Below are 21,306 nucleotides of genomic sequence, written 5' to 3'. Positions count from 1 at the left end.
ATAAACCAAAAAGGTCAACAGTAGATCTGACTAGAAAATAGCTGAGCAACACATGGTTATTTTGTATTTTTTTTTAAACTGATCTTAAAGCTGGGTAAAAGTAATTTTCTACCACTATTTTTTGTTAATATTTGCTTAAATTGCAGTCAGCCCAGCAACAGCATTCAAATTATTTATGTAAACTGCCATGCTAATCTTATTTTATATCACATCTCTTGGGATCTTACAGCTCAACATTCTTCAAGCTAGGGTTCCTTTTGCAAAGCAGAGAAATAATATACTCAAAACTCTTAGGGGTGGGTACTATGTAGCATATATAAATCTCTAGAACCAAAAGTGATTTGTCTGACACGTGAGTTTGAATGCACATCTATCTTCAGTGTTTTATAAAGGAGATTCATTTGTTTGACTGAAAATTTATCTTGCTCCAGCAGTTCTTGAAAAGGTGAAAAACTTCCTGGCAGAACTCTTAACAGCCACACACAATCTGAACAGCTGTCTAGACGATCTAGACAGTTGCTACTGTCAGCTGTGAACCTCCTAATGCAAATAACTTTTGGGTTTACAGGTTAACCCTTTCTAGTTTAACTGTATTAGGAAGTCCCTAAGTTAAATGTTTGACTTCTGATTTGTTCTTCAGTGTTAAATTTTGAGTAACTGCCTCATCCATCGCATACAGAAGATGAATTCTTCTGAATACTAAACATTTATTTTATTTAATGGAAACTAAAGAATACATCAGTTTGTTACATCATTTGTGAATGAACAAAAATCAAAACAGCACACTTTCGTTACTTTTGTTTTAAGTAGCACTGCTTAAGTCTTTAAAAGACTTATTTTGCATTTGAAGTAATTTGAAGCCTTTGCTTCTGTAGATATCAAATTCTTGTTCAAATACAAAAATTAAATGAACTGTGATAATTTACACACTTATTTGAACTAACAAATTGGAATACTTCTAAGTTTTGTAAGACTGCCATTTTAAAGGAGAAAAATCCTAATTTCTACATGGTGTAAGGTTTATTTTAATAGGGTGGAGTGGGGAAGAATTGTTTTAAATTCCAAAATTGTGTTTTCATGTGATTTGATCTTTCACAAGTTAAAATAGTTGTAACTTGTCTTTCTGTATCATTTAGAGGTTCATGTTAGTTGCACGATTATCACTTGGATAACATTTGAGATGGGCTAAATAGAGAAATGGTAATAAAGATTTAACTTTGCTTTTATATATATCAATTTAACAAGACTGGTTTTTTTTGAGAGACTGGCTGTACTAGTATTTATTATACCATTATATTATACTATTTGTTTTGTCCTGTAGAAATAAAATGCTTGTCCTAATAAAAGCCTTAAAGTCCATATTTCATAATTGCAATAAATATGTAAGAATGTGTTTTAAATCTATTGATGTTAGATTTATTTTAATCCAGAATTGATAATCATATAAGTAGTAGTGTAACACTCCATTTGCAGAAATGAGAAAAAATTACTAGTGGTCTCGGAGATGTTACCAAGGTGAGGTGCACTTGTTTTGTGTGCCTTCAGTGTTTACCTCTGCTAAAGAAGCATCTATATAATCTTGATTGAATTTATCAACTAACTTTAGCAAGACGCTGTAGCTTAGGCATAGTTAGCATAATACAGATGACTGTCATTATTGCTGTTTTTAGAAGGAGCAGTATGTCTGACTGGCTGGCATCTGTTTCTCTCTTTAAGACATAACATGCACTAAACAGTTCAATTTCTAAAATGTAGGTAGGACCCAGTTAAGTGTTAGTTTTGGTGAGTTAAGTCATGGCTCATGACGTTGATAAACTGAGGAGCAATCTTGATGTTTACTCTTGTTTAGGGAGATGCTGTAGAAGCAGTGTCATTTCAGATTGACTAGAAATTAGGGTAAAATTTTTTTGGTGTCTGCTCTTTTGGATTGAGAGCCATGTGACTGTTGTAAGAACACGCTGTTTATCCATGTATAATTAATTTATTTCACTTCGTAAAAGGTACATCGAAAAATCAGAGAGGATACAGATATGGCACAAGACTCTCTACAGTGCCTAGCACAGCTAGCTTCTCTGCATGGGCCAGTCTTTCCTGATGAAGGTTCACAAGTTGATTATCTGGCACATTTCATTGAGGGATTACTGAATACTGTCAATGGGTATGTACACTTGCCCTTTACATTTAGATGGCATCTTTTAATCTTTACTTTGGAGTGGAAGGAGAGAGCCAGTGTGGCTTATTTCTTTGCATAGTTTTTGTTTGGAGTTGGACTGGTAAAATGGAATAACATTTTTTAAAAAAAAGGGTATTTCCTGAAAAGAGTATAAAGTATATATTGGTTTGTTAAATGCAAGAAAGTCATCCATAAAATGACCAATTTTAAGCTTTTTTCCTAATTTCTAAAAAAACCCAACCCTGCTGTTTCTATCTATAGAATTGAAATAGAGGACTCTGAAGCAATGGGAATCTCCAGTGTTTTCAGCAACCTGATAACTGTGTTTCCTCGCAATGTTTTAACTGCCATTCCAAATGAACTTTTCTCTTCGTTTGTTAACTGCCTCACACACCTCACCTGTTCTTTTGGGAGAAGTGCTGCACTGGAAGAAGTGGTGAGTACTGTTCTTGAACTGCAATTGATTCTTGAAAGAGTTGAGTTCTTTTTATTGCATTTATGATCATCAAATTAACAAGAGACATAAGAATGTAATAGATTTGTAATGACTTAGTAATGTTTGGATGTCTTAGCCCCATTCTGTAATATGTTTTCTGAGATTCATTAGTTTTGTTTGAGAGAAAGTTGCTGTTAACTTTTAGTTTATTTTTACATTACTGAAATCAGATGTAGAAGAGATATGTGTAGACCAATATAATTAATAATGAACAATAGAAATAATTATGCACCTTTAAAAAAGTCTAACAATTTTAAACTTGAATTAAAATTTTGATTAAAATACCCATTAAACTTCCTCATTTTAAATTGACAGCTTCACTAGCAAGTATAGTAGGCATTAAATATTGCTTAAGCGTTCAGGTAGGACTTCTGAGAAGTGCTTATAAATGGTTAACAATTTACAGATTTGAAAGCCTGGAATGGCTATGTGCACATATGGGCAAATTGAAACTTACCTGAAGCTTGAACTTCTATTTAAGTGAATGCATCTGCCATGATGTTCCCTATTACTGCCCCCATCCTGTGTCATAGTGGCTGTTTTAAGTATCCCTTGACTGTTGACTCAGATGTCATTTTTACAAATTTAGATGGTCAGGTAATTCAGTGTTTTGTTGTTATATCAAAGCTGTTGGCTGAACATACATGAGCAATTACTATCCCTCTACCTCTTTGCCCAGGAGAGTAATATTAAAAATGAAACAATCCCAAGAGGAGCTATTTGAAGATGAGACATAGTTAGTAAGGTAGATAAACTGTGCATCTCCTGTTTATGATAATGAGAACTAATATCTGGAAATTTGCTACACAGTGATGTAAAAATAGAACTTAAGAATATAAAACTGTCCTTATTTATTAGCAATGTTTAAAAAATTTTTCTCTTAGATTATATGTTTATAAAAAGGTGGTTTTCTCTATATTTGGGCTTTACCAACAAAAAACTTCAGAAAGATCCTATATTGAAAAGCTTTTAAAATGTATTATGTGGGGGTTTTCTCGTTGTCAGAAGGTCCTGAGTTCTCCTACCTATGCTGTTGACTGACCTTTACAATTAGCGCTTACATTATCAAATACTTTTCCATGTTAGTTATGAAGTAGGCAAATGTCTCTTTCATTTTACAGTTTGGGCAACTGAGGCTCAGATGTTAACTTGCCCAAGGTCAGAGAGCAACTCAGTACATTAGAACCCTTGTCTTGACTATTGTTAGACAAATGCTTATTCCACTAGACCACAGTGCTCTCGAGGCAAGTCACTTAACCTTTCTGAGGTTCCATTTCCTAATCTGTAAAATGGGGATAACGCTTTGTGAGATTCTTAAATGCTGTATATTTTCAAACTTCATCTAAATTGCCCCATTTTACAGATTTGTAACAGACAAAGATGTTAAATGCAGTTATTTCTGGGACTGATGCTCTTTGACTAGTTACATTTATAAGGCTTTCATACAGAGGTTCAGCAGAAGCATGAAGATATTCCATATGATGAATCTTTTGGAGAAAAGATGAAGACCTTGTCTTTAAAGCTAAAGGGGGGAAAGCCACCCATTGACCCTCAGTCACCCTCCTGTTCCTGAGGGGCTAAGAAAAAGGAGCGAGCCTACGCATCTTAAATATGGTATCAGAAGTGACTAGTATACTTAGAATTGGGGCACTCCATCTCTCAGTCAAATCACAAGCAGCAAAAACCTACAGCAAATTGCCAAACTGTAGCAGTATCTGCCTGGGAGGATCTGTCTTTTTGGAGGGCAACTAGTGATTTCTTTTCTCTAATGGCTTGTGGTTACCTAGAGCACATGAATCCTCAGCATTGTCTAATGGGATACAGAATTGCTTTAGAGAAATTATATCAAAGTATTGTTCTTAAATATTCTCAGATTCAACTGCATGAGGAAGAGGGATTGCAAGAAATTAAATTACTCTTAGAATAGTATGCTGCCAGGTGAAAGAACAAAGTGGGTTTATTCCAAGGGTTTGCTGATGTTCATAATAGCCAGGTTCAAACCCATTCTAGATCTTGGAAACATAGGTGATTTTTTTTATCTGTCAAAAGTAACATTAATAATTGTGTCACTAGGAAAAATTATACCTCTTTTGTATGCCCTGGATTTTACCATGCATGTATGGATGCATTTCAACCACCTGGTGTATCTCAGATTTTCAGTAAGGAAACAGCTCTACCAGTTCTGAGTTAATGCCTTTTGGGTTTGTTATGACATTGCATGTTTACAAACATGTAACATTTGTGGCCATGTATCTGACCAGTCCATAGGTATGTGTGTGTTCTACAGAAACAATCTGGAAAAGGCAGGATTGTGATTAGAGAACTCTACAGGTGTGGAAATGGATGGTATCACCCAGGAAATTCCTAATGACCAATTAGCTAGCAGGAAAGGAAGAAAAAACTAGTATGGCCTGGCAAAAACCTACTGCCAGTGGGCCCTCACAAAAAACAACCCTATACTCTCACTTTCTTGTCAACTGTCTGAAATGGGCCACTCTCCTTACCACTTCAAAAGTTATTTTTACTCCCTTGGTATCCTGCTGTTAAGTGAATTGTCTCATTAGACTGACCTCACACTTGGCAAGGCAACTCCCATCCTTTCATGTATTTATACCTGCTCCTGTATTTTCCATTCCATGTATCTGATGAAGTGGGTTCTAGCCCACAAAAGCTTATGCCCAAATAAAATTGTTAGTCTCTAAGGTGCCACAAGGTCTCCTCGTTGTTTTTGCTGATACAGACTAACACCGCTACCACTGTGAAATCTGAACTCTATACCTGTGAGCTTAAGTTTCTTGGAGACCGCTTCCCTGTTGGCAGTGACATATTCAGTGTGCTGAAGTGAACTTCAGGTCCTAGTGATCAATACACCTTTATTATAAAGTATTTGAAGACTAGAAAAGTGGCTTTACCAGAACATTGATACAATATTCCAGGAACTTTTCAGAACACCTGAAACAGCTTTTCATTTAATCAGTCAGATGTTTTTGTTTTAATTCAAGACTTATTCCTGTATAGTGTTAAATTTACACTGTGTTCACGATGACGTCCAGCAGAATGAGTGTTCATTGTGATCAGTGTTTGGAGTGAAAATTCAAATTAGCATAGATGCTTTTTTTGTTCAAAATGAATACTGTATTAATAACACCTGTTTGTGTTTTATGACTCATTCAGAACACTAAAAGTTACTGGAAAAAAATCCTCCAGTCCAAGAGAGATGCATGTCACTGAATCAGATGTTGGCAGTAGTCACACCAACACATTCAAAAAAGGGTATTTTTTCCTTTTTGTATAGCTATTTTTGGTGACATTAAAAATGTCCACTCCACAAGTGTCCACAGGAGAAGAGCACTAGGGGGAGAGTGGGGAGAGATTGGAAACTTGGAGGAATATCTAACATATTTTTTGGGAAAAAAGATAGAGGGCGAGAGAGAGAACAGTTATTATGCAATGTAGAAAAATGATATTGAATGGAAAATAAAGACTGGGAAAAGATAGTTGTATGTTAGAGGGAAGGAGAAGAGTGAAGAGTAAAGGTATGTCTTCACTAGCAATCCAGCATTTTAACGTGGCTGTGTAGCCAGTGCTATAAAAAAAACCAAACACCCCCACGAGAGGAGTAGCTACCATCGCTGGTACGCTGTCTACACTGCCAGTTTACAGTGCTGAAACTTGCAGCACTCGGGGGGGTGTTTTTTCACACCCCGAGCGAGAAAGTTGCAGCGTTGTAAAGTGGCAGTATAGGCAAGGCCTACGTAAAAAGAACTAATGCAAGGGAAACAGTAAATTTTAACAAGTTTTTACATAATAGAAAAGGTAAATGCACAATGATGTAATAAGTAACCACACTTTAAAAATTACTTTAGAAGGAAAGGATAAAATGTGCGATGAGGATAGAAATTTGCCTTGGGCCAGCCCTGGTTTACTATGCTGTCTGTCTCCCAATTTTGTCTTTTTTATGTTGAATAAAATTCTTCTTTCTTCCTTTCTTCCTCCTGACCTCTCCCCCACCCCCTTCTATGGTTGCATCTATGAATGTCTTGGTTTTTGATTTCGAAAGTACGATCACCTTGAAGATAGTATGGTGCTGCAAAAGGGTCTTAAAATGTTTCCATCTTGATTGGTCATCCCAACTTTTTTTTTCCTTGCCCCACATGTCCATCACAGTGAGGACTTTCACTACAAGCCTGCTGTTAAAAGTCACTAAGCTTTTATCTGGAGCAGACTTAAGGCCATAGTCACTAACTTTTTATTTTATGAGGACATCAAGTCATTATGTTCTACTATACCAAATTATTATACCATGGTAGGCCTCCTGCTCAAAGGTCATGATAAGGACCATTTATTAAAAGGCTGGTCTTGCAGCAGTACACTTATACTGTTTTTCCAACTGGACTTTAGCAAGGCAGCTATGTGACATTTGGATATATTTACTAAACATTATTGTTTAAATTCAGCCTCAGGATAATAATGATTTGAGCCAATAGTGTTATAGAAACTTTTTGGACAAAGGCTCCTCATCTGTCCTGCTGCATAGTAACTTCATTTTGAGACCCTTTTTTCCCCCTTCCATCTTGTGGCATTTTATTCTTTTGTGTGTATAATGGTAACCTCCACTCCAGTATTTTGATCGTTACTCTCAAATGTATGTTCATCTTACCTGCACTTTCAGTTATCTATTGTGTGTGTGGTTTTGTGGAATGATCCCTGCCATTTTTAGTCTCCAAGATTGATGACTTGTTTTGAATGATCATAAAAAAACATCAGAGGAGTAGCCGTGTTAGTCTGGATCTGTAAAAACAGCAAAGAGTCCTGTGGCACCTTATAGACTAACAGACGTATCGGAGCATAAGCTTTCATGGGTGAATACCCATTTTGTCAGATGCATGAAAGCTTATGCTCCAATACGTCTGTTAGTCTGTAAGGTGCCACAGGACTCTTTGCCTCTTTTATAAAAAAAATAAAATAAATAGTTTACCTGTAATTGTGTACTGTGAAGATTCAAATCCTAATAGTGCTTCTCCCCAGAGTAGAGGATTCTTTCACCTTCTTGTCTGTCTTTTTTTTTTTTTTTTTTTTTTTTTAAAGTGTGATTTTATATATTATATATATGGCTAAGATTTAGTCACGGGTATTTTTAGTAAAAGTCATGGACTGGTCACGGGCAATAAACAAAAATTCACAGCCCGTGACCTGTCCATGATTTTTTTACTATAAATATCCATTGTGACTAAATCTCTGTTCATGGGGCCCTGCTGCTCTATGCTCCTGCTCCAGCATTGGGGGCTGACTTCCCCTGGCGGCCCGCTGCTCCAGGGCCCCCGGAAACTACTACTCTGGCGGCATCCGGGGCCGCCACTCCGGCTGCCACAGCAACAGCTGCTGCTTGGGCGGTTCTCAGGGCCAGTTGCCCAAGGCTGTCCGAGCAGCAGCCAGTGTGGCCAGCCCTGGGGCCGCTCCAGCAGCGGCTGGTGCGGCTGGCCACGGAGTGCTCAAGCAGCTGTCCGCGGGGTTAGATGCAACAGCCACTGTAGCTGAGGAAGTCATGGAATCCGCTACCTCTGTGACAGAAACACAGCCTTAATTATGTGTGTGTGATTATATTATATTTTATATTTTATGTATTATAATATAATATTGGTATCAAGAGGAGCTGTGAGTGCACATCACCTTTGAAAATCAGGTTACTTATTTATGTGCCTATCTTTAGGTTTTAAAGTTGTAATTTGGGAAGAAGATTTTGATGTTAAACTTTTAGGTGCAGGGAAGGATCTTCTTAACTTTATTTTTGTTTTTTAGATTACCAGTTTTTTAAAAAGTATAACCAGCATGAAAACTTGCTGGCCCTTGTCATGTGATGTGATATGTCAGGGAATCCATTTGAACTCTTGTGTGTATCTTTTATAGCAGTTGTAACTGAATTCAGCTCAGATCTTTATATTAATTGTTTATAAAAATGTGTAGAATATCTGTTAAAGATTTATGATTACTAATGCAATTTTGATTTGTTTCGCTTTGTTTAGTTTGGTAATAATCTTTTTCTTACAGCTTGACAAAGATGACATGGTATACATGGAGGCATATGATAAATTGCTGGAATCCTGGCTTACCTTGGTACAAGATGACAAACATTTCCACAAAGGCTTCTTTACGCAACATGCTGTTCAGGTTTTTAATTCTTATATTCAGTGCCACCTAGCTGCTCCTGATGGTACAAGGAACTTGGTAAGTTCTTAATGTGCGGTTCTTGGGGTAACAATAAGCACTCTGATAGTGTATACAGTAATTAAACATTTCTTAGATATACACGACTTAAGTAACTATTAAAGGAGGTAACAGAAATTTTTTTACATGGTCTGCAGTAGTGATGAAAAAAACATGATTAGCAATTACTCTGTGCTGAGTTTGACACAGGAGAGGGTTCTTTGACAGCCTTTTTCCTCTCATCTTAAAGAGAAGATAAGGGGAGAGCAGTGGTGGAGAATGCTTTTAAAACCTTGGCTTTATTAAATATATAAAATAGCCCTATAATTGAAAAATTTGCTTACCTCTTATCCTTCCATCTTTGGGTCTAGTGACAAAATAAATTACTACCTTTTTTGCAGAATTTTGATGAAACCAAAAATCCTTCAATGGAATTATAAACCTGATAGTGCGCTTATTAATTCTCTCTGTACTTAGCCACCAAATTCTTATTTTGTTGTCCCCTTTTAAGTGTATTTTATATGTGTAAACTTATCAGATACACAGTAGGACTGTGGGCTTAGACTAGGAGAAACTGCTTTAGTAGAGATACTGTCCTTTTGGATAAAATGGTAAACCAGGGTCCATACAGCCTTTCTGTGTTAGCTGTCCAGGAGGAAATTTTAAACATTCCATGGCATTTTCATGGGAAAATCCCAACATTTTATCCTTTCCTTCTAAAGTAATCAATCCCAACCTTCTGTCCCTTAAAACAGGTTCTGATGTAGACTGTTGAATGTAAATCTTGAGCATATTAATGATTGCCCAATTTTTATACAGTAATATCGAACTTGATGGTATTTAAAGGACTTTGAGATACCTCACTTCCGAAAAATACCATATAAACCTACTTCGTTTCTCTTGATGCCTAACAGATGGTGGTAAGAGTTTCAGTATAGTGAAGAATATTTTACAAGAGACCTTGAATTCATAACAGACAGTCTTGACATAACTTGTATACACAGGTTAATTCATGTCCTTCTGTGAGATAAGTCGTTTATCCCATGAATAACCTTTTAAAAGCCACAGCTGGCATTTCAGAATGCTGCTTGTTCAATATCAAAGCAGTGGCTGGAACTTTCAAATAGGAAAGCACTCTTCAGTGAGCAGCTGCAACTTTGAAGTGACCAAAAGAGAATTATTTGCCAGTTTAGATAAAGAAAAGAGGCATTTAAAAGCACTTCGGGAGGATTTAAGGTTTGGATTCAGTTTCCCAGCTCCTTTCTAGAATGACAGCAAAAAGATACTTTTCTCTGACACACAATCTTCTCTCTCTCTTATCAACTACTGCAATTTCATACTTAACTTTCCAGTTAACACTGAAATCCATTTTCCCATAAATGTAGTGTATTTGTTCTTGGAAATAAGTCGTGATGTACTTAAGGGGTCTTTGCAATATTACCAACCTGAGTTTTCAAAAATAGAGATTTACTAAAAATCGTGAGATTTATAAAAAAAAATTAAGGTGGTTCTTATTTCACTTCTGATTTTTTGAGCTTTCAGTATTCACTTTTTCAACCTTTACTCTGTAAACAATGAGGGCTGGAAACTTTTCTTTTCCTTAATGAAAGCTCTGATTTTTACGTAATAACAAGACTCCAGGAGCTAGGATTTTAAAACATCAAACATGGTAGGACTCCCAATAAAATCTCTAGAACTGCCAACGTTGTCTTTGTCATGACTTGTGTATGAAGTTGGCAAACAAAATATCCAGCCTCAGTGTTTTCATAGCTTAAAATATTAGTTCCTGGCCTCTTGTATATGTGACTCAGATAGCAAATGTAGTAATTCAGTCTTGGTTAGTGTCTAAACTAGTGTCTGTGAGCCAGTAGTGATGTGTTTGAATTTTAGAATCTTTTTGCTCAGTTTGTCTATGGCAATTTTATTGGTATGTTGGTGACGTATTTCAAGCCCAAAGCTAGTCCTTGAGAGCAAACTGTATATTTTGCCTCTTCCTTGATTGGTTGAGCCTGTTCTGTGTGATCAGTGGGGTTAGCCAAATGCACCTAAAGCCATTTTCACTTGGCCTATCGTAGGTTGCATTTTGTTTGAGCTCCTGATTCAGATAGAAAAGTTTGGGAGATAGGGTGAGATTTTTTTCCTCCTGTTTTTTTCTCCTTCTGTTTCTCCTATCATGTTTTGTCTGTCACTGGCATCCAGTGGCCAGTCTGGAATTCCTCCATTTATTAGAAATAGTCTCATTCAATATCTGGACTTACATTATTGCATTCCAGTTTTATAAGAGAATTGAGTTCAGTGATTGTTTCAGAGGTAAGACCTAGTCATACCCTGATTCCAGAAAACCATGGGCATTAAGTCACCAACTCCTTTCTTAATTCTTCTACGTATATTTTATTAAACTTAAACTTACATTTCTGATTTTCCATCTGGAACACCAAAAAATTGAAAAGCATGTAGAAAAGTGATTTTTTTTCTTCTTTGCATAGTCTGATATTCTTAACACAGTAGATATCTTGTATAATATGCATTGATTGATGATTTTTAACTTATTTAAAATCATATCAGACTGCCAATGGTGTAGCCTCTCGGGAGGAAGAAGAAATAAGCGAACTGCAGGAAGATGATAGAGACCAGTTCTCTGACCAGCTGGCCAGTGTAGGCATGCTAGGAAGAATTGCTGCAGAACACTGTATACCTCTTCTTACAAGGTACAAGAGATAATTATAAAAGTGTACTGTACTTCAGTCAGATGATTTAAACAAAAATATCTCATGTTAAGCAGAGTTTAATTCTTTAATATAACCTTAATTTATGTAATGACTACATAAAGTTATTTGCTCATTGTTTTTCTTCAGTTTATTAGAAGACAGAGTGACAAGGCTCCATGGTCAGTTGCAAAGACATCAGCAGCAGTTACTTGCCTCACCAGGATCAGGGTCAATTGACAATAAAGTGCTTGATGACCTGTATGAGGATATTCATTGGCTTATTTTAGTCACAGGTTAGTGGAAGTGTTAAACACATAAAATATTGGTATACTGTATCTGAAACTGGAGCTCCTCAGCCAAAACTGCAGTGCATCTATCAATCCATATGTCTCATCCTTGTAATTGATTTGTATGCGGTCATTATCTTTCGTCTCATATAGATACTTCACAAACTATAGAGGCAAACGTATCATTTGCCTTTCAACAATACTGGGTTACTTTATCATTCTTTTTCTTATTTCCTTATGTTAATTGTGATAGAAATAATTTGTTTCTTATGAAGATGCTTAGAAAAATGTTAACAGAAGACATCTTACTTTCTGTGCTTGTACTGATTTTGTCATACACTTTTGACCTGTTTGTTCTTAAGTATAGTCAGTCGCCATATTCAGGTAGCTTGCTGTCAATGAAAGATCATAAATAGAGAATATCTGAGGTATGTAATGGCAAAAAGAACTTACTGGCATGAGTTTCTGATGGCCATGTTACTGAGTGACAAAGACCTGAGTGAGTTATGCAGATCATCCCAAATAGAGTGTCAATAAAACACTGATGCAACCACACAGCACCATACATATTTTGCTGCATTTTAGGGCAATTTATTTTTGAAACATTTTTAAGTTTCAAACTTTTTATTGGTACTATCTTTTATATTGATTCATAAAACCAAATTACCTTAGTTACTATGCCCATGCCACAGTGGCAGAAATATTGAAATAAAAATGTACATCTTTTAAGATGTTTAATAAAACAGGGTTTTGTGATTTTTGAATGTCTGATGTCTTAGTGATTACCAGATCTTGATGTAAATATGGTATACAGTTTACTAGCCATACCATTATCCCTCCTGGGATAAAGTTTTTATTTCTAGTTCTGGTGAGTTATGGTACATCGGACATTACAGTTGTCACTAGACCAGGAACGAATATTGCCTATCCTGGACATCAGACATACTGTATTTTTAAATACCTTCTTCTACCTGAGGTACGCGTACTATGAAAAGAAGGAAACCTTTTTTTGTGGTAAGTTTGTTTGGCATTCTTTTGAAAGCTACTAAAAGGCTTGGATTGTTAGCAATCTCAATTTAGATTGATTAGTGGGCAGAGTGCAGATGAGTTGAAACTGTAAAATTAAGACATTTTATCACATGGCTGCAGAAAAAAAACTATTAGAAATGTAGTGTAAAAAATTATTATTCTACAGAGGCATCAGTTCTGGTATCTGCAGGTGATGCAAACGTGTTCTGTATTTTGTTTGTTCAGGGATTACTTTTCATCTTTAACTTCCAGTTATAATTTTAGGATCTCTTCTCTCATCTGTGTACACAGTACTGAAATACATAATTGATTAAGATATATATTTAGCACTGTTAATCAGGATTGATTCCAATGCCATTTAACCTCTGCTGTAAAGCCAATAGACTTAAAAAGCAAAGTCCTAAAATGGAAAAACTTAATCTAGGGCAAAAAACTTGTGGTCACTTTTTCTTTCTTTCTTTCTTTCTCTCTCTCTCTCTACTTTAGGCTACCTCTTAGCTAATGATACTCAGGGAGAGACTCCACTAATACCTCCAGAAGTAATGGAATATTCCATTAAGCATTCAACTGAGGTTGACATCAATACAACACTTCAGATCCTGGGATCTCCAGGAGAAAAGGCCTCTTCCATCCCAGGATACAACAGAACTGATTCTGTAATTAGGTAAGACTACAACACCGTCTATAGCAGCTTCCATTCAGAATATCTCAAACAAATTTATATAGGTAGATAGGAGATAAAACTATTGATGGTCGAAGGCATCTTGGAAAAAGGGAAACAATGCATGAACATTGAATATGGGAAAGGAAAAGAGATCTCTCTTTATATCTTTTAAAATTAAGTAGATGTTCTGTCAGATTAGTTATAGTACAGGGATAATAAGGTAATGCTATAAAGGTAGAAAAGAAAAGGTAGGAAGAATTAAATCAATTGTAGGTTAAAGTAACAGTCTTAAGGTGAAATTTTAAGCTAAAGGTGACTCAGTGGCATGGGAAAAGGTAGGATTGGAAAGTATTGAAGATGGGGCAAGACAAATAAAACTGATTATTCCTCTAACTCCAAATTGTGAGAGACTTAGGAGAGTCCCAAGAGTAGAGAGCTAGAGTAAGCGGACAGGTAAGTAGGTAGTCATCAGGGGAAGGTGGAGCAAGTTCCTGGAGAGAAATGCAGAATTCAGTTTGCAGTAGAGATGGAGAAACATCTTTGTAGAAACAAATATCTTTTGCCAGTATATATCAAGAACCAAAATAAATAGTGTTTCTTTTTTGAACATATGAGACTAAATGTTTGAAATATCATTGAATTAAAATCTCTAGATAAGACTATATAGATTAATTGCATACTGCCTTCTACAGCATGCATAAACAAAATGACCGTTTGCCAAGCTTTCCAAAGTATTAAATGGGACTGTTTGCTTCTGTCATGAACTGTTGGTCCCTGGGATTGCTCCAGAAGCACTCTGTTGGCCTTCAGTGGGGAAAGAATGCTGTCGCTCAGACACTCAGTTACTGGCCTATTTTAAGGACCAGCGTAAGGGGTTCAGAAGGGATTTCCATCCTTTTTGGGAAGAAGAATGATGTGTATGGTGCTCAGTGTTGGGCAACAAAGAAGAAACATGAGCAAATGATCTGTTGAACAGAAATGCAGATGTTAAGATGGGTGAGTGGAGTCAGAAAAAAGACCGCACGAGGAATGTGTATGTTAAAGACATGCTTAAAATATGACCCATAAATCAAAAAAAATGAGGGAGTGCAGGCTCAGATGGTTTGGTCATGTAAAGTACAGTCCTGACAGGTATGAGGATAAGAGAATCCCAACAGATCAAGACTGAAGGAAAAAGACAGAGGCCAGCCCAAGAAGTAGTGGTGGAATGTCATAAAGGAAGACATGTTAACGTGTTGTGATAGAGGATATGGCATTGAACAGAGCACTTTGGAGGGAGAGAATTCAGCACTGACCCCGCTTGATGGGATTAATGCAGAAAGAAGGAAGAAGAAAGGAAAACAATGGCTCAAAGCAGAGTCTCAGAGTTTGAGGGTTCAAATTAAGGGGATCATGTAGCACACTAATGGATGTGGAAATTACTTCACCCAGGGTTAAAATTAGTTTTCTGTGTCTGTCTCATGCCAGCCTTAATCTACTATAGGAGGCTAGAGATGGCTTTTCATTCCCATTCATTTGGTCCCTGGATTGACAGGTCTAGAAGTGATGTGGAAGTGTTATACTTCGTCCTTGAAAGGTAAAGGAGTACCTTTATGTTGCTCCTTGATGATCCCTCCCTCTAGCTGGCAAAAAAAAAGAAGCAGCAATACTGTCCAATTGTGTGTGTCCAGTGGAATAGGGAATAAAATCTGTTCTAAAGGAAGAGAGTCGCTAGGGTCTATCAGGGATATGGCTGAGGGGGAGGAAGTATATACACTGTACAGTAACAAAAATAGTCAGATAATTTACTTTCAGTATTTGATTTGATTTAGTTTGCACATGCTCCTGAGACTGTCCAAAGTTTATAGGTAATAATGCGAGGGAGAGGGGAAATACTGATGTCTCAGTAAAAGCTTTTAAAGTCCTTTAGGCAGTGTTCCAATTGTAATATTTCCCATTTCCCCTGATGTCAGAGTACTGGAGAGAATTCTTCCTGCTGCAGAGATTTCAGAGTCCAATTTCAAATGCATTCTCTTGGACTTGACTAGGATATTCTAGCATCTCTATCCCATCCCACCATCCATGTATAAAGAGAGAATATCCTGAGGGTGCTTACACTCCATCCATAGAAAGAGGAAATACTTGGTGATGTCTTGCTTCTTCCACCCCATTCCATGAAGAATGGAAATCTTTATTGTGGCCATGCCACCCTGCCTGGGTAATTGACCCTGCTTAAACTCCAAAAGGTAAAAATCCACCAAAACCCAAAGTCAAGTATCTTAATTATACTTCATATCTGCAGGTTATTATCTGCTATTCTAAGAGTTTCAGAAGTAGAATCTCGAGCAATAAGGGCGGATCTAACACACCTTCTGAGTCCACAAATGGGAAAAGATATTGTATGGTTTCTTAAGCGTTGGGCAAAAACCTATCTCCTAGTGGATGAAAAACTGTATGACCAGGTAAGACTTTAACTGCAATTTTGATTGCCTTAATGGACTGTAGAGTATATAACACTAACACTACTGTATGAAAGTGGATGTTAGAGTTTGTTTTAAACCTCCAGCTGTGTTTTGTTTTAGAATTTAGTGTATATAGTTATAGCCTGAAAAATTAGTGTTTTCTATTTAATTTTTTTTCTAAGAGGAAGTAGCTATGCTCATAACTTAAAAATAATTTTTGTGATTTTTAAATGCCATTTTGTAGGCTTTGAGATAGCAGGCAGACATCCTTCATGCTGTCACTTGATGGAATATCTTCTCCAGATAAGCTATCTGAGCCACTACTGTCTTCAAATCTCTTGAGATTAATCTCCACTGTAATAGTCACAGTAAATGACCTAATGATAACGGCTAGGCAGGTGGCCTGATAGAGATTCATTAATATTTCTAATTCACTTAGTTGGATTTTTTTTAAAAAAAGCAGGGATGGGGAGGAACCCCCAGAACCTAAGAAGAGTCCAAATTGTGTGATCTTAACGTTCCTGTTAGTCATTTTTTCTCCCTCCCCGCTCCATTATGTTCCATACCCATGTCCACATTGTTACTATTTCAGTATGCAGTGTAGTTGTAGCTGTGTTGGTCCCAGGATATTACAGAGAAGGTGGGTGACGTAATATCTTTTATTGGACCAACTTCCGTTGGTGAGAAAGACAAGCCTACCCGGAGCTCTTTTTCAGGTCTCTCTCACCAGCAGAAGTTGGTTCAATAAAAGATATTACCTCACCCTTTATTTCATTGGCAATGCTTGTGGCGTGGACAGTCTTATATGTTGTTTGAACAGGACAAACACAATGGAGCTCTGATGCTGATTGGAGCCTGTCGACACAATTGAACTACAGATCAATAGTACAGGACTCGCTGGCCTGCACTGACTAAGGAGGGCAGAGTGACTGCATTTTTATAGCTTCTGTTGCTGAAATAATCAGGGATATTAAAATTCTCAGAGGATCATCCTGAGTGAAATTTGGGATACTGAAGGCTCCTTCTTAGTCTTCAGTAGGTTGTATTTTTAGTTATTTTTGTAAAGAAAGACTGATTCTTCTCTGATTGATGAAGTGCATGCGTGTCAGGACTAGAGCCAGAAGGTTTTTGGAGCGATGTCCGTTGATCCACACGTGCGCAGTGCGCTTCCTCATGCTCCCAGCACAGGTTATGATAGGCCGTGTTGGTCAGCATCTCTTCAGTTCCCTCTTACTGCCACATGGCTGGAGTCGGAATCCCTGATCCTCTGCGATCTTCGTCTTTACACTAAGATAGCCTTTACTCTTCCTGTATATAGTACTACTTTGTTGTTTTTGTAGTGTAGATAGTTTTCCATAGTTTTATGTAGTTGTGATAGTTCATTAGTAATAGTTTCCCCAGTTGGGGTCATACAGGGTCCCTCCTGGGGACTATGCTCCACAATCTGCAGTTTAAGAACTGTGTTTCCTGGCCTCGCTTGTTCTCCGTGAATGATGAGCACCAATGCTGTCTGTTCTGCCTCGGGGAAGCCTGTATCGCTGTGCCATCAGTAAGGCTTTTTCGCCATGGACTCGAGAGGCATGACAGCTTTGCCTGAGAAAGCACCTCATGGAGGAGGCCATGAGGCGGCATGCCCACTCGGATCTGGAACCATTGGAACCGGCGGGTTCCATGCCACCTCTTCTCTTGCCTTGGACCCGACAGTCCTAGGCATGAAAGTAGGAAGCACTCTCCTAGGCACAGAAGCAAGTCCCTATCGAGGGCTGCTTCCAAGCACAGCCTTTCTGCCCCAAGCTTCTTGGGTGAGAAGTCGTGTGCCGACCCCACTGCACCGGCGCCAAAGCTTCCCTGCCTTGAGCTTCCCCACTCTGTGCTGTCTCCTCCATGCTCGCTGCCCATCCCCCCATCGCTTCCATGACCTTTGTGCATGACCTTTGTGCTGCAGCTGTGAAGACTCCACCGCAATCTTCTGCTGCCACCAGGGATACTGCGTGAACCCCTGGCTGTCTGGAGCCCCTTCTCTCCATGGAAGAGCTGGAGCTGCCCAACCCACCTTCATCACTGCTCTCTGACCCATCACTCACCCGTGCGATTCCCACTCTGGTGAATGAGCCAGTCCTGCTCCTGCTGTGCCTGTGCTGCACCGTGATCTAGCCACACCGTCTGCTCCCCCATTTCAAGAGGCATCTTCAGACTCCGAGGGCTTTTCTGACCCGGAGCCAGTCTTTTCTCTGATATCTAAGCGTAGGTCTGACTCTCGCTACTGCCTGCCCACCTTAACCTCCTGCTTATGACCTGGCCTTGGTGATGTGGCACCAATATCCCTAAGGCCCTCTGCACACCCAGCTCTCTACTCTTTGGCCCCATTGGCTACCCTGGGACACCTACCACCCTCCGTACCCTCTCTCCCAGGCGTCATACCAATCTGCCCCGGCTCCTTTGCTGTTACCATCAGGCTCCGAGGCGGAGGTTGAGCCAGTATTGCTGGTCCCTACAGCCTCTTCCTCCTCTCTGGAGGAAGCTGTATGCACCCTACCTGTCATACTACCAGTGGCACCAGGAACCCCCACGCCAGTGCCACCCGTCACACCACCTCTGTTGCAACCGCTTCCTCAGTTCTCACCAAAAAACAACCCAGGGCATAGTTTTGATGTGTCGGTCAAGAGCTGCAAACTCTCCCCATTGCCACCTGTGGCCCCACATATCATCTTTGGGGGCTGCATTGCCCTGTTCACCCACAGTTGGGGCAAGATCACCACGGACCATTGGGTACTGGAGATTATCCACCAAGGAAACACCATAGAATTTTTCATTCCCCCTCCAGAGCCCCCCCACCCAAAAGCCTCCAGGGGACCCCTCCCATCAATATCTTCTACAACAAGAGGTTGATGCCCTTCTCCTGAAGGGTGCCATAGAGCCTGTGGCACCTCCCTACTAAGCAGAGGCTTCTACTCCCCATAGATCCTCATTCCCAAAAGGGCGGAGAGCGCCGCCCCATTCTTGACCTTCATCTCCTAAATACCTTTTATCCAAGAATCCAAGTTCCATATGGTGATGCTGGCTTCTATTATCCCCTCTCTTCCCCCCTGAGGCCTGGTTTACAGCCCTTGATATGAATGATGCATACTTCCACATCGACGTCCACCTGGGCCACTGGATATTCCTTTGTTTCTAGATGGGGCAACACCACTATCAATACTGAGTCCTCCCCTTTGGCATTGTGACAGCTCTGTGAGTCTTCACGAAGGTCTTTGAGGTCATGATGGCTCACATGCGCTGCCTTGGCTACTCGGCATGCCCCTACTTTGTTGATTGGCTCCTCATTGCGCTCTCCCAACAGGAGCTTAGCTCTGCCATCTCCATTCTTCGCGCTCTCCTGGCCCCTCTAAGTGTCTGCATCAATGAGGAGTCAGCGCTCTTCCCTACTCAGACGATCAACTTTATTGGCATGCAGCTTGACCCAGTTGTGGCTCATGCCTTCCTTCCATCAGACCTCTTCAACGCTGACAGCCCTAGTGACAATGCTCCGCTGTGCCCCTTGCATCATAGTATGCCGTTGCCTCTCCATCCTCAGCCAATGGCGGCCTGCACTTTTGTGACACCACATACAGATCTACACATGCGTTGCCTACAAATCTTGCTCCTCTTCATGAACAGACCCCAAGGAGATCATGTGACTGCCAGGGTTGTGGTTCCTCGGACAGTTCTGGCCTCCCTCACTTGGTGGACCGACCCTTCCAATGTCGTAATCAGTAGCCCTTTCACCACCCCCACCCCACAGGCCACCATCACAACAGATGCCTCCCTTGCGGGCTGGGGGGACCATCTCCACCAACACACAGCCCAGGGTATTTGGACACTGCAAGAGGCCAGGCTCTACATCAACGTTCAGGAGCTCTCAGCAGCTTGCCTAGCCTGCCAGGCATTTCTTTCTCTGATCCAATCACCGCATATGCAGCTCCTCTCCTACATCAACAAAGTAGGAGGTGCCTGGTCTCCATCCCTCTGTGCAGAGTCAATACACCTGTGGAACTAGTGCATCCACCATCATATCATGCTGCAGGCTATGTACTTGCCGAGCACCCAAAATTCCATGGCCAAATGCACTCAGCAGAGCTCTCCACCACAACCATGAGTGGGAGCTGCATGACCCTCCTCTCTGCTACCTAGTCTGAATCTGGGGCACCTCTTGCTGGGATTTTTTTCACCGCTCGCAAGAATTGCAAGTTGCCTGTCTATTTCTTCAGGGGAGACCTGAGCTAGGACTCCCAAAGTGACGCACTTCTGCTGTCCTGGACTGGAGACCTCTGCTATGCCTTTCCCCCCATTGCCCTCCTACTACAAGTCCTCTGCACGATTCAACAAGACCATGCCACTGTCATATTCATAGCCCCATATTGGCCACACCAGTTTTGGTTCTCAGGCCGCCTCAGATTTTCCACCTGGGCACCTCTCTGCCTCCGAACTCTCCTAGACCTCTTCAGCCAACATCAGGGGCGAGTCTGGCATCCCAACCCGAACCCGCTTCACCTTATGGCAAGGGTGGGCAATCTACGGCCTAGGGGCCGAATCCAACCCTTCAGACATTTTAATCAGGTCCTCGAGCTCCCGTTGGTGAGCGAGGTTGTGGGCTTGCCCTGCTCCACGTGTGCTGTGGCTCCGCACAGCTCCCGGAAGCAGTGGCATGCCCCCCTCCAGCTGCTACGCATAGGGGCAGCCAGGGGGCTCCGTGCACTGCTCCCGCCCGAAGCACTGCCCCAGCAGCTCCTATTGGCTGGGAACCACAGCCAGTGGGAGCTTCAGGGGTGGTGCCTGCATATGAGGCAGCATGCAGAGCTGCCTGGCTGTGCCTCCACGTAAGAGCCGGAGATGGGACGTGCTGCCGCTTCCGGGAGCGGCTTGAGGTAAGCGCCACCTGGAGCCTGCACCCCGACCCTCTGCCCCAGCCCTGATCCCACTCCCACCCTCCTAACCCTTTGGTCCCAGCCTGGAGCACCCTCCTGCACTCCTAGTCCCACCCGAGAGGCCGCACTTGCAGCCGGAGCCCTCACCTCCCCCCTGTACCCCAACCCCCTGTCCCAGCTCAGAGCTCCCTCCTGCACTCTGAACTCTTCATTTCTGGCCCCACCCCAGAGCCCACACACCCCCTCACAGCCCAACCCCAATTTAATGAGCATTCATGGCCTGCCATACAATTTCCATACCCAGATGTGGCCCTTGGGCCAAAGAGTTTGTCCACCCCTGCCTTATGGCCTAGTTTTTGGATAGAGCTTGAGGCTAGACAAAGCATGCTCTACCCCAGTA

General features: G+C 40.4%; 1 protein-coding gene across 6 annotated transcripts in view; it reads left to right on the top strand.

The window, feature by feature from the left end:
- XPO4 (exportin 4) overlaps window positions 1-21,306 on the top strand; it is a 126,870-nt gene that overhangs the window by 78,010 nt on the left and 27,554 nt on the right. For all 6 annotated transcript variants that reach the window (XM_073339801.1, XM_073339810.1, XM_073339775.1 and 3 more), the window contains 7 exons: window positions 2,001-2,158; window positions 2,435-2,609; window positions 8,718-8,894; window positions 11,439-11,581; window positions 11,729-11,874; window positions 13,384-13,561; window positions 15,843-16,002. In XM_073339801.1, coding sequence (XP_073195902.1) covers window positions 2,001-2,158; window positions 2,435-2,609; window positions 8,718-8,894; window positions 11,439-11,581; window positions 11,729-11,874; window positions 13,384-13,561; window positions 15,843-16,002 — 1,137 coding nt within the window. The remainder of the gene's footprint in view (window positions 1-2,000; window positions 2,159-2,434; window positions 2,610-8,717; window positions 8,895-11,438; window positions 11,582-11,728; window positions 11,875-13,383; window positions 13,562-15,842; window positions 16,003-21,306) is intronic.

This window comes from Lepidochelys kempii, chromosome 1 (assembly GCF_965140265.1).
Source record: "Lepidochelys kempii isolate rLepKem1 chromosome 1, rLepKem1.hap2, whole genome shotgun sequence".
In the NCBI taxonomy this organism is placed as follows: domain Eukaryota; kingdom Metazoa; phylum Chordata; order Testudines; family Cheloniidae; genus Lepidochelys; species Lepidochelys kempii.
This window is presented reverse-complemented; position numbering and strand designations above follow the sequence as displayed.